The 13,018-nt window shown below is 36.2% G+C and overlaps 1 protein-coding gene across 1 annotated transcript in view; it reads left to right on the top strand.

Moving 5' to 3' along the window:
• Positions 1-4,337, top strand: part of BBS12 (Bardet-Biedl syndrome 12) — a 118,415-nt gene extending 114,078 nt beyond the window's left edge. The window contains exon 2 of the mRNA XM_044061697.1: positions 2,200-4,337. Within this exon, the coding sequence (XP_043917632.1) occupies positions 2,200-4,335 (2,136 nt within the window). The 3' untranslated portion in view covers positions 4,336-4,337. The remainder of the gene's footprint in view (positions 1-2,199) is intronic.
• The last annotated feature ends 8,681 nt before the right edge of the window (positions 4,338-13,018 follow it).

Genomic DNA, 13,018 nt, shown 5'->3' with positions numbered 1-13,018 from the left:
TATTTGCTTTTACCCTTGTTAGGAGAATATTATAAAACCTGCTTTCTTGGGTTTTCACAGGGAAAGCATAATTTAAGATCAACCCATCTTTCATGCTTCAGAACTGGCTCAGTCAATCCATCAGTTTTCTTCTTCATCTTCCAAGGATATACTAATCATAGAGATTATTTCTGCCATTGTATAGAGATCCTTGGACAGCTTACATTTTATGTGGGCAAAAGTAAATAATTCAGAAAAGGTGATCAGCTCTGTTTCACTTGCCAAATCTAAACAAAGCAAGAAGGGTAGTGAGCAATGCCTTCCCTTATGGCTGGCAATTTATGTTGCATTTTGTAATGAGAAGCGGGGCAGACTTCATCCTGGCCCTAAAAGGTTCACTGTGGTAAATCAGTGGCTATTTTCTGTAATGCTACATTACATGCTGTCTGTGCCATAGTAACATGGATTTCCCTGAACACCTTCATGAGACAGTATAACCCAGAATCTAATTCCAGGTCCAGGTTTTCTTTTAGAGCTGTTGTCATTAATGGTATGTTCCTTTTAGAGGTATACAAAGGAACTTGCTACTGTCTTTGTCTTGGTACCTAGTAAAGGTAGACCTCCTCTTATGAGATACAAAACTTATGCACTTATATCATCTTCTCACTAGAGAGAGAGGAGATGTGTTGTGCATGTTGAGGAAAGGAAAGAGGAAAGATGAGTATCAGCCTAGGAAAAATGTGGGTGTATGGCTACCGAAAAATAAAGTAAAACGGCTAAATTCCGAACTCAAAACAGCGAAAGGTACAATTATCAAACAACATCTGCGAAAAAGAATTCTTCGAATGGCCATAGTTGACCAACAACTAGGAAGTAACACAATACATAAGGTAAGTGAAGGGAACCTTTTAATTTTGCCCTATTCTCCACTGTAATGTAATCTCAGATTTGGTATGTATAGTCGGGCTCCCTCCTCCCCAGTTGTTTCTGTTTGCGATGTTGGCTTTGGCCTTTCAATGAATTTTTTTTTTTTCACTGATGTCGTCGTTTGGTAATTGCTCCTTTTTCTCTGTTTTGATTTTGAACTTTAGCTGTTCAACTTGGTTATTTTTCAGTAGCCAAACATAGACCCAAAAAATTTACCAGTCAGAATCTAATGTCCTAATGCCTGTAGCTTAAATCCTGGTAGTTACCAAAGATGGACCTTCTTACAGATTACAGATGTGTTGTTGCAATGAGTGCATAACTTGTAAGTTTTCACTATACAATTCGGCTTTGGTTTTCACACATTTTCTGCACAGTTGCACATGCAGCAGTACTTAGCTGTCCATTAAATAGCTATCCTTTTTATGAGTCTTCATGCAGTGTAACTCTTTCCCTTTATTATTGTAGACTCTAATAGGTGCCAGTTCACATTGTTTACTGTTTGAGGCATGACTAAAACTGTTAATTTCATATAATCATGAGAGGCACATGTCAAGACACCCAGCAATCAGAACCGTTTCGTAAGAAGTTAAACTACTTAAGGATACCATAAAAGAAGTTAATAGGTTTTTGCCAAATAAAACTGGTTTCACTTTTGAATACTTTTATTGGATTTCAAAAGGCACTCCCTTGCACCTACATAAATACATCTCAAAATGTTTATTTATTACTCTTAGTTTTCTTCAAAGCAGTCAGCAAACTTTTTCGCATTTACTTTAGTGGAAGGAGTCGCATCTTTACATACCATTCATTATCTTAAGTCACATATGTTTGGAACTATGCATCCAGTTTTCTCCAAGCTTGGCAGGCTTTTTAACTTTAGCACAGTTTACACCACCTTTTAATTTTCAGACATGTAGGAGATGTACAAAATTATTAAAATGGTGTTCACGTTAAATCTCCTTAGTTATAACACTGCAACTTCACAACTTTTAATGTGTAATTCTGTGTGAGTTTATATAAAAATAAACTGTAATGGGTTCTCCAGTCTTATCAGTACTTGTAGAAGACATATAGCCTGTTAAATTGTTACATCTAGAATGGAGAGTGTTATTACACTTACCAGAATGTAGGCTACATTTTATAAACACAGGTATTTTTCTTCTTTAAACAGACTCATCTAATGTAATGTAATGTAAACCTCTTATTTACGTTGTAAATACAGATGATATTTTAAAATTGCAGGTGATTGATACCTTGGTATAATGCAGTCTTTGTGTTTCTTTTTTTTGTCAGGTGGATTCTCAGGAATTCAATTTAAAACTGCTTGACCACAGCAATCATGTTGGACTTCAACAATTGGCATCACTAGCAGCAACAGGAAGGACATTACTGGGTCCTAATAAGAGCCTCAAGTTCATAATTGACAGCAGCACCCATGAAACAGCTGTAACTTGTTCAGCCTTTAGACTTCTTCAGCATTTAGATTTAACCAGTGCAGCGGGGCAGCTTCTTAATGAAACAGTGCAGGCACATCATAGTGTGTATAAGACTGGAACAACCACTTTACTGTTTCTTGTGGGAGCTTGGAGTGAGGCCATTTTAGAATGCCTTAGAAGGCACATCCCTATTCCCGTAATTGCAGCAGTCATGTCTCAGGGGCTTGAGTCTTGCATTGCTTTAGTCCAAGAATGTAGTGTACCAGTAAAGGAAATGATAAAAATGGATGATAGTGGAAGCTGTAACACTGACACTGTAGCACTGTCATCAGATGACTCTAGTCAGTGCTCCACAAAGATACAAAAGAATTCATGTTTGTTAGTCCAAAGCAGTCATGCAGTGAAGGAAATGTTTTCAGCTCATATTAGAACTGGTTTCCAATCACTTTCCCCTAAAACAGATTTTTTACCAAAATGTTATTCACACTTAAAATCAAGTAAATTTCCTTCTGGGTTAAGTACAAGCAAATTGAATGGAAGAAACTTACATATAAGGCACAGTAGATATTTTGGTAATGCAGGAGGAAAAAAAGCCAATGAATTAACTAACTTAGATCATCCCATCAAATCTTCTGAAGACATTCATAAGCATGCTAACATCAGCCACTTGGCTGCACCTCTGAGTCATGGCAATCATCATGGCATGAAACTAGTAGTACAAGCATACCAACTACAACATCAGAATACTGATGCCATTAATAATGTCCATCAAACTATTCCTTTGTTTTTTATTGAAAAAGTTGTCTCAGTTTGTCTACCAGGATTGTCTGAAGATCACTCTTGTGCCATTTTAGGGTATGTTACATTAGTGTCTGTGGAGAAAGCCACACTTGCAAAGCAACTCCAGGATAAATGCCTCCGTATTTTACTCATTCACGGTGACTTAACTGAAAAATACCGCCACGTAGGATTTCATAACCCCAGTTTAAAAGTAGTAAGTGTGAACGTTGATGAAGTGGGGATAACTTCAGATGAAGAGTGGCATACAAACGCTTTAAAAATCATAACTCAAGCAAATGTAAATTTAATTCTAGTAAAAGGATCAGTATCCGATGAATTAATGAAGCAGTGTTTTAAGTACAATATTCTGGTTCTCAGCTTTGTGAAAGACTGTGTCTTACAGGCATTTGCTGAGACCACAGGAGCAATTCCGGTGGCCTATATCTATCAAGTCCACGAGCACTGTGTTGGAAATGGAGCAGAAGTTAGTCTGTGGACAGTGGCAAATAGAAGAATGGTTGAGTTGCATGGTGAAGTAGCAATTGTTGTTAAAACGGACAACATTTCACTGGTGACAGTTGTGCTAAGTAGTCCAGTAATTCCAAAGCTACAGGTAATGGAGGACCTATTCTGGTCATGTGCTTATCGTCTTCATCATGCTCTTACTGATGAGAGAGTCCTAGTTGGTGGTGGCTACACTGAATTTTTGTGCATCAGTCATCTTCAGAAATTTGAGAATTTGCCAAATTTTCAAACAGAGAAAAATAGTGAAGTTGAGCCAAGGTACATTTTACCCTGGCTGTCTGAACTTGCAACTCCTTACAAACCAATCATCTTTGAATCTATGGCAGGTGCTTGGAATAAGTACCTTTGTACTGTTTTGCTTAGGACTGGTCATTTTGACTCCAAAATAAATGCTAAGTTGGCTGTACAGTACTGTCTTACTAAAGTGTGCTGCAGTAATTCTGTTCCTGCTCAGTTATTTGAAAAATATATTCACGAATTTGAACATAAAGACACTACTGATTATACAGGAAGAAGCACAGATAGCTCAAATGCTTTTGATAATGTCACAGTAAAATTTGAAACTTGGAGAAGAGCATTAGATTTGGTACTGTTAATCCTTCAAACAGATGCAGAAATTCTCACAAACTGTTGTACAACTGACCATTTAAGAACTGAAGAACTGAGAAATAAAGTAAATTTCCTGTGAAACTGTATTGATCAGATAAATCTGTTCTTAGTACCTTCTATTAAAGTTGCCCTACTTGGAGAGAAGTTTTCTTAACAATTCATTGCAGTCTCAGTAACTGAACAAGTAGCACACAATAAATATCTCAGCATAAGGTTTAATTATTGGTGAGTGTCAAAATGGTATAAGGTTTGTGTGGGTGCTTACTAAGTTGTGGGAGCTGACAGTATGTCTTGAAGAGAGGCTAGCCTACTGATTTAATAGACATCCACACCTTTCATATGGAGATTAGCATGTGCTTAAAAAAAATGTCAGTAATCCTGAGATAGTGCTAGTGCTGATAAGCTGGCAGCAGGAGGTGTAAGGATACATTGTTATACCATGTTTCCTGAAGTTTATATACAGTAGGAGAGTTCATGTATAACAAGCTAGTTAGAAAGTTTTATCTATTTATCTATCATACCAAATCATACTTAATGGTACCCTAACTACCCCTTCAAAACATACTTCCTCTCACACACCTCCCACCCATCACTACAGCCTACACATATCCCCAAGTAATCACCACCACATTATTCTCCCACCTCCCTCAGGAAGACTCCTCACAATCTCTACCATATCACTTGCTACATATAGATACATAGCCATTCTAACCAAATTCTTAAACCATATTAGCTGTCAGCTGATCCTAGCTGGAGACATACACCCCAACCCAGGGCCAAACTCTTGCACAAATACTCCATCTATTCCACTTCTCTCACCCAACCAATCTCCCATCTCTAGACCAAAAAATAGCCTTCTACTGCTTAGCTTAAATATCAGAAGCATAAATAACAAAGTGCACCTACTCCATGCTTTGATAACCACCTATTCCCCCGATTTAAACATGGTTAAAACCCATAACGGACAGCGAGTTCCTCCCACCTGGGTACAAAGTATTATGAAAAGATAGACTATTCAAAAAAGGGGGTGCAGTAGCATTACTTTACAAAAACAACCTAAAACTGTGTACTGTTAATCCTCCAATCCCTTTCCTCAATACTTCTGAATTTCTCCTAGCCAAACTCAAACTTAGCGATAAAATAAATCAATGTTATCACTGGCTGTATACCACCAGGCAACAATATTCCCTCCCTAGAATCCCTCCTACACTGGGTTAATCAAAATCGTCCTCAAAAAAAATCATCCTAGGTGACTTTAATATTGACTGGAACACTTGCTCAGCCACTAACCCCACCAACCATATTGATCTCTACAGCTAAAATCAAAGAAAGACTCCTAGATTGGATCTTGATAAGTAAGACTAGTACTCCATACCAAGCAGGAGTCCTTCCGGGCACCCTTAGTGAGCACCAACCCACCTTCTTACTAAAATACAAAATCCATGCCAACTCTACCCCAGTAATACAAACCACCCAGAACAAAAATAATTTTGACGCAAAATAATTCAAACTCAAACTAAAATGCCATAATTGGAACATACTAAAAGAAGTACCTGTAGAAGAAGCTGTAATCCAGTTCAACAATACTTTTCTAAAACTCCTAGATGCCCATGCCCCATCTCATACCACAAAACTGAAAATGAATACTGTCCCCTGGATCACCAAAGAGACTAAAAAAAAGATTTCTCAGAGGAACAGAGCTTGGCATCTCTGGAGAGCCACAAAAACTACAGCAACTAGAGAACAATTCCAAAAACTTAGAAACAAAACAAAAAAAAATATTCTCCAGGATAAAAATAATTATTTCCTACATCTGCAAAACAGGCACCAAAACAACCCCAAAAAATTCTGAGCAGGAATAAACTGCTTCACCCCAGCAAACCCTCCACCCCATCGCCAACCTCCACAGGTGAAATCACCGACATACCTGAATCATTCAACAAATACTTCATCGAAACCATCTCTAAACTAGTTCAACAACAACCCACTACTACTACCAGTATCCCCAAACTTGCAGTCAGTCCCCAAACTACCTTCCAATTCCAACCCATCCCTACCAATTATGTCAAGCAATTACTGTCCAAACTTAAACCTACTACCGTAGCACCAGATGGCATACTAGCAGAAATACCTCCAGTTGGCTGCTAATGAACTTGCCTAACCAGTCTCTATTCTACTTAACAGAACTGTATCAGAAAGCATGATCCCACCAATCTGGAAACCTCCTACATCATCCCTTTACATAAAGTGGAACATCCACTTACCTCACCAACTATCGCCCTATTGCCATCCTGTCTCCACTAGCAACAAGTCTTGAAAAATGTATACATTACCAACTTATGCCATACCTACTTAATAACCAACTTCTCTCACCTACCCAGCATGGATTCCACCCTGCCCACAGCACAACCACAGCCCTTCTTTCCTTTACAAACCTCATCAACCAGAACAGGCACTTAGGTAAACTAACATCTGCCATATTCTTGGACCTGTCAAAAGCCTTCGATATTGTCAACCATCCCAAACTACTCCACTCCCTTACTAATCTTGGCCTTAGTGATCACGCATTAGCTTGGTTCCAAAACTATCTACATGGTAGACAGCAAGCAGTTCAATGGAACAACAACCTCACTGCTGCCTATTACCACAGGAGTACCACAAGGGTCCATTCTGGGACCCCATTCTATTCTCCATCCTCATTAATGATCTCCACAGCATATGCTAAGATGCAACTGTTTTACAATGTGCTGATGACTCAACATTAGTCTGCTCAGCCAACGACCCACACAAACTCCTCTCCATTATACTAAAAGCCTTCCAAATTACAGAAACCTGGTTTCTTAACAAAAAAACTATTACTTAATCCTAAAAAGACCAAATGGTTGCTATTTAAACCAAACAAATCTATCTCCATGCCCAACACATTAAATACTGTGTCCAGAGATGGGACTATCATCTCTCCAGACACTCATACTAAACTGCTAGGAGTGACCATTGACAACAACCTCAAGTTTGATCTACATATAAATCAAACTATTAAAAACATTCACAAAAAACTGGGCAGTCTTTATGAAAACAAACCATTTCTAAACCAACCTGCTAGAATAACCATAGCTCAAACCCACCTCCTCTCCACACTATTCTACGCGTCTCCCATCTTCACTAACCTACCCAAAACTGAAATGGCCAATCTTAACATCTGCTGCAATCAAATTGCCAAATTTGCTACTGGTGCCCCCTACCGTGACCACCACTGTCATTCACTAAATCAACTTAACTGGCTTGAATTCCCAAATCTTCTCTCATTCCATCAGCTTTCTTTCACCTAGAAACACATACTACTTCCTGAAAAAAAAACAGCACTATCTAATCTTCGTAAACTACAAGCTAATACCAGACATCTTCGCTGTAGTGATAAAAGACTAATCAAGGTGACCAAAAGCAATAACTCAACAGGTGACTTCCCTCTTCCCTAACTACATCGGTAAAATTTGGAACTCATTATTTTCTGCTATTACCTCAGCCAACTCAATGGTTGCATTCAAAAAGCTATTAAAAGAACACCTAAAACTCGCACGGCTATGCCCATGCTACCCACTAGGTTGACCCTTATCATACACACTTTCTGACCCACTCTCGTGCTCCTTTTCACTTCTATCCCTTCAAGAAGAATCGTGACTCCTCCTTATAGTGCTTCACCTGCGAACACCCACACCAACAGTCAGCATTTATCCACATTACAACTTTAAACCCAACAACATCTCACAAAACTAACCCTAACATCCACTCCCAACCGCCTTTTACTTACTTTTGTCTCTATCAATGTTATTACTGGAAACCAGTACATTCTAAGTACTACTTTACTCTAACTTAAATTATGGAATTTTGTTAAAACTTGTGACTACCAACGAATATTGTACTTTGTAACTTTAAAACTATGGAATCTTGTTAAATCATGTGTTTTCCTATGAATATTTGCTTACTTTGTAGAAATCTCATAGTTGTTTGTTCTTAATCTGTGGAGCTTTTCTCACCGGGCCTCCGCTGAAAATGGACATGTATCCAATCGGACTCTCCCGGTCAACAAATGGAAAATAAAATAAATAAATAAAATCTCTCTCTCTCTCTAATACAGTGATACTATTAATGTCGTTTTTATAAGACTACTGTGTACCTTTCAGGAAAATTGCCAATTAGTTTAAAGTCAAAATGACGAGGAAGCCCAGAGAATAAAGCTCCTCTCAATAAGAAATGAATCCAAAAGTAGAAAAAAACTGGAGAGGAACAAACACGACTGAAGGCTCCAGATATGTGATATGTTTATTAAAAAAAATAGTGAGCGCTTTTGTGTCTATTCAAAGACGCTTCATCAGATTTAATTATCACAAATTGAATAATCATTTAATTACTAACTCTTGTGATGTGATGTGATACATTCATTAAATTAAACTATCCAATCAACTCTTGTTAAACATCAAAATCTGACTACATCAACGGCAAATATACATATAAAAACTTTGCATACAAAACTGTCATAAAGTCAGATAATATTCAATAGATCGTCCGACTTCAAACCATACATACAGAAAACATCAATGAGTGATGTAGTCCGCTGTTAAAATAATGCATTTCAAAATGTTTAAAAAAACAGTGATATGCATCGTTCATATATCTAAACAAAATTCAACCTACTATGTATCTAAGAAGAGTCGCATAACCACTAGCCACATAATTCTCTCTTTAAAATAGTCTTGCTAAAATGATGCTCATAAATAAAGCAGTCATGCATAAATTAAAAATACGTGCAATTGAATGAATCAAAATCATGGCAAAAAACATTTAGTAGATGGCAGCATAATACACTGTAGAATACATTCATTCATAAAAAATTCGTAAAGTTTGACTCTTCAGAAATCACAAACTCCTGAATAACTATCATAAAATCAGGTAATGTTCGATAGATCTGCTGACTTCAAACGATATATATGGAATACATCAATAACTGATATAATCAGCTGTTAAAATACATTTCAACGCATGTAAAAAACAATGATCTGTATCATTTGAGGGGTTATGCTAGTAGGTCTTTCATGGAGGATGCAGAGGGGAAGTGAGGAGTGAAATTTGAGCTCAGTTTGTCAGCTAGAAAATTCACTGTTTTTCTGCCCAGTGAAAATGCCACCATTGACTACCAGTTTGACACACTGATGAGGTTTCAGACATAGCTGTAGAATGCCTTTTGATTGTCTTTAGCCTGTGAGGCCATATTGACCTTGAAATTAACCTTGTAGAACTTAATTAGTCTTCTTAGTTTCCGGTTTAGAGATCTCCTATCATTATGGAAGTTCCTCTTCCTGATTTTAGCCATAACATTTTTCCTTTTGTTATATAACGTATTAAGGTTAGGATTTCACCAGTGTGGTTTGTTTTCAGAGTTTGGTTTGGGCTTCCTTCTTTAATGTATTTACAAGAACAATGTATAATTTAGTTTTATTTAAGGCTAGCTAGTACACTTTCTCTACAGGCTAAAAGTTAATGTTTTCTGAAAACACAAGCTGTTTTTCTTATCTGGGAGGGAAATAAAGATAAGACAAGAACTGACAGCAATTAGTGTAAGTAGAAGCACAGGTTGTAACATACATCTTAGCACAGATGACCTTAATTTTAGGTTAGGATTTGCCTGTTAGTGCAGCTGTTCATTTGGGACAGTTGTTCCAATCAGGAAAGTTAAACTTCATTATTTGAATATTTACATTTGACTGTTTACATAGTTCTGTGTGTTTGATAGTTAATAGGTTATATGGGTTTGTTTGTTTTTTTGTTTGAGGGTTTTCATTAAAACAAAAAGTCTTGTAAAATGTGGCATAGGTTCAAATGGAGATGACAAGAAACAACTGTGTTGTAGATCAACCTGCCAAACAGTGGGTGCATGTAACAAAAAACTGTAAGTAAACCTTTAAAAAGCTGACATATATAACGGGAGAATAAGAAAGTCTTATTGTAATGGCTACACTGAACTTATTATTTTAGAACTTGAATGGCCTCACAGGTTTAGACAGAAAAAAAGAGTACTGAATTATATTAGGAAATGCAGAGTGTAAATAGCAATGCTATAGGAGACGTACTTGAAAAGAAATGAGCACTTGAATTTGATAAAGGATTTCTTGAGGGATATTCAGCAAAATATCGGAGACGGAGGAAAAGGGGAGTAATTTGATTATCTTCAATAGTGATAGAAGAGGGGGAAGACAGTAATAGTAGATTTGTGGTAGTAAGGGGCTATTTTTAAGGAAGGACGATTACGCTAGCATTTATTTATACTCCCTAAAACTGCTATTATGGAGCTTAATAAAATTTGGGAATAATAATCAGCTTTCAGCAGGGGATATTACAATTTGCAGTAGTTAACATTTTTGAAAAAAATTGTGAAAATATTTGGTATGGAAGATGTGAATTCAGTAGTAGGAACTTGGAGAGACTTTACATATTATTCCAGCTATAATGTACAAAAAACTTTTATTGCACAAACCACAGAAGGTAGACTTCACACAAATAATGCTGCTACAGTTGTCTTATACGTTTTCATCAGCTAACTTCATCAGAATGAAGTAACCACATCAATTCCTCCCTATATATGCATTTGTAATTTAATTGAATCCAGTCAAATCATCCAACCTATTAAACACACTTAATTAAATGTGTAATGTCAAACAGCATAAAAGACAGACTTGTAACTATAAAATCAACTAAAATCACAACCAATAAATAATACATATACTGTTGATAGATAAAACTTATAAATAGGTTATATAAGTAACATGTACAAATGTTAAAAATGGTGTATATATAACTTTAAAAGTTTGTATAAACTCCTACATTATAATGAATGAGAATATTGTGCAATAGCACCATCTTGTGGTGATAGTTGATAAAATTAATAAAAGTACAATTAATTTTTTAAAAAGAGAATGAATATCTAATCATGTTAAATAGTAGATGTTTGTTCAACATTCAACATAAGTTAAAATCTTATAAACATTATATGGATATACACATATATATTGTATTACAATTTTTCAGATCTTAATTTTAAAACAGGTTTTAGGGAAACCATTTCATTCAGACCAGGGGAGCTACTGGCATCCAATATTATTTGCCAGTATAACTCTTTATATTCTAAACAAGCTTCCCATGGTCCTCCCCTGGGATCTACTGGAACCACTTCTATAACAAAGAACTGGAATTTCACCTGATCACATACTAATATGTATTTGTATAAGGCATTATTGACATTTCCTTTCCTCATGTCATAATTATGTTCATATATCCTTTGCTTTAATTTTCTCTCGTTTTTACCAATATAGAAGGAATCACATGCTTCACATACTGCAATGTATACTAACCCACTCGTGTTACAGTTTGCAAAACCCTTTGTTGTAATAAGTCTACCCCTACTTTTTAAAAAAAAAATTTCACTTACCTTCACATTACAACAATAGGGACAACTACCACACTTGTCCCTTTCTTGTGGTTTTTTTTGTGGGCCATGATTGGCTCCTTCTATAATATTTTTAATATTACAACCTTTTCTATATGTTAACCTGAGAGGTTCTTCAAAATTCAATTTCAAATCGGTTAGACTAGCAAATTTATTCCATTCCTTGTTAATAATATTTCTAATCCAATAAAACTCCCCGTCATATGTGATGGTCAAGGCAGACTGGTACCGTTTCCCACCCAGGTGATGTTCTTTGTTAATATTTACTGTATTTTCAATATTTCCTAATATAGGTGAAAATCTAGTCTTTCTTGCGTAGACTACCTCTTCAATAATGTTTTGTAAAAAATCACCTGGGTAGCCCCTTTCCTTAAACATATTTACAATATATTCACATTCTTGTTTGAAATCATGCTCATCTGAGGTCATTCTACTTGCTCTCACCAGCTGTCCTTTAACAATTGCCTTCTTTTGGTGTGGTGGATGAGAGCTAGTGTCATATAAGTATGTACTGGAAAATGTTCCTTTCCTGTAAATCTTAGATTTAAAACCTGTATTGGTTCTCTGAATATTAGCATCTAAAAAAGAAAGCTCACTAAAATCAACATTGTAATAAGCAGAGATCCTGAAAAGGTTATTAAGAGATATTTCAGAATTTTTTGAAAATTTGTGTAAAGCAGAGGAATATGGAAATCAAGAAAAAGCACAAATGGAAATGTCTATTTATTTATTTGTCTTTGCTGACCAGGAAAAGTCTGACTGGCTAAAACCCATTTTCATTGGAGGCCCAGAGAGAAATGCTCCACATTTGGGTTGCACATGATGTACATTTATAATTGCAGGGTTAAAACAGCTGTACATGAGCTTATTTACATGATTTGTAAATATTTTTAAGTATTTCTGATATGAACATAGCATTTTAACACACAAAAAATGAGAGAAGTTAACACAAAATTATTGAATAGAGAAATAACATACAATAACAAATGTATTTATAGTATGATGGCTGCAAGGGGATAAAAAAGATCAACCTTGGGGGGGCGTTGAGTTTAATAATAATTTACAGACCAGTAGAATGTAGCTTAAAAAATATAAGAGGTGTGAAAGGAGAAGTCATGGAAATCTGCAGAAAAATAAATGGACAGAGGAGGAATTGTAGTAAGTGGTGGGGTTTGGGAGAAGGAGGAAAAGTAAGAGTTTAGGGAAAAAGTGTAGTATGAGGAGGAGCAAAAAGATACAAAAGATTGGGAAGCAAAGTGGTTTG

This window comes from Protopterus annectens, chromosome 2.part0, assembly GCF_019279795.1.
Source record: "Protopterus annectens isolate FY-2018-M chromosome 2.part0, PAN1.0, whole genome shotgun sequence".
NCBI lineage: Eukaryota > Metazoa > Chordata > Ceratodontiformes > Protopteridae > Protopterus > Protopterus annectens.
This window is presented reverse-complemented; position numbering and strand designations above follow the sequence as displayed.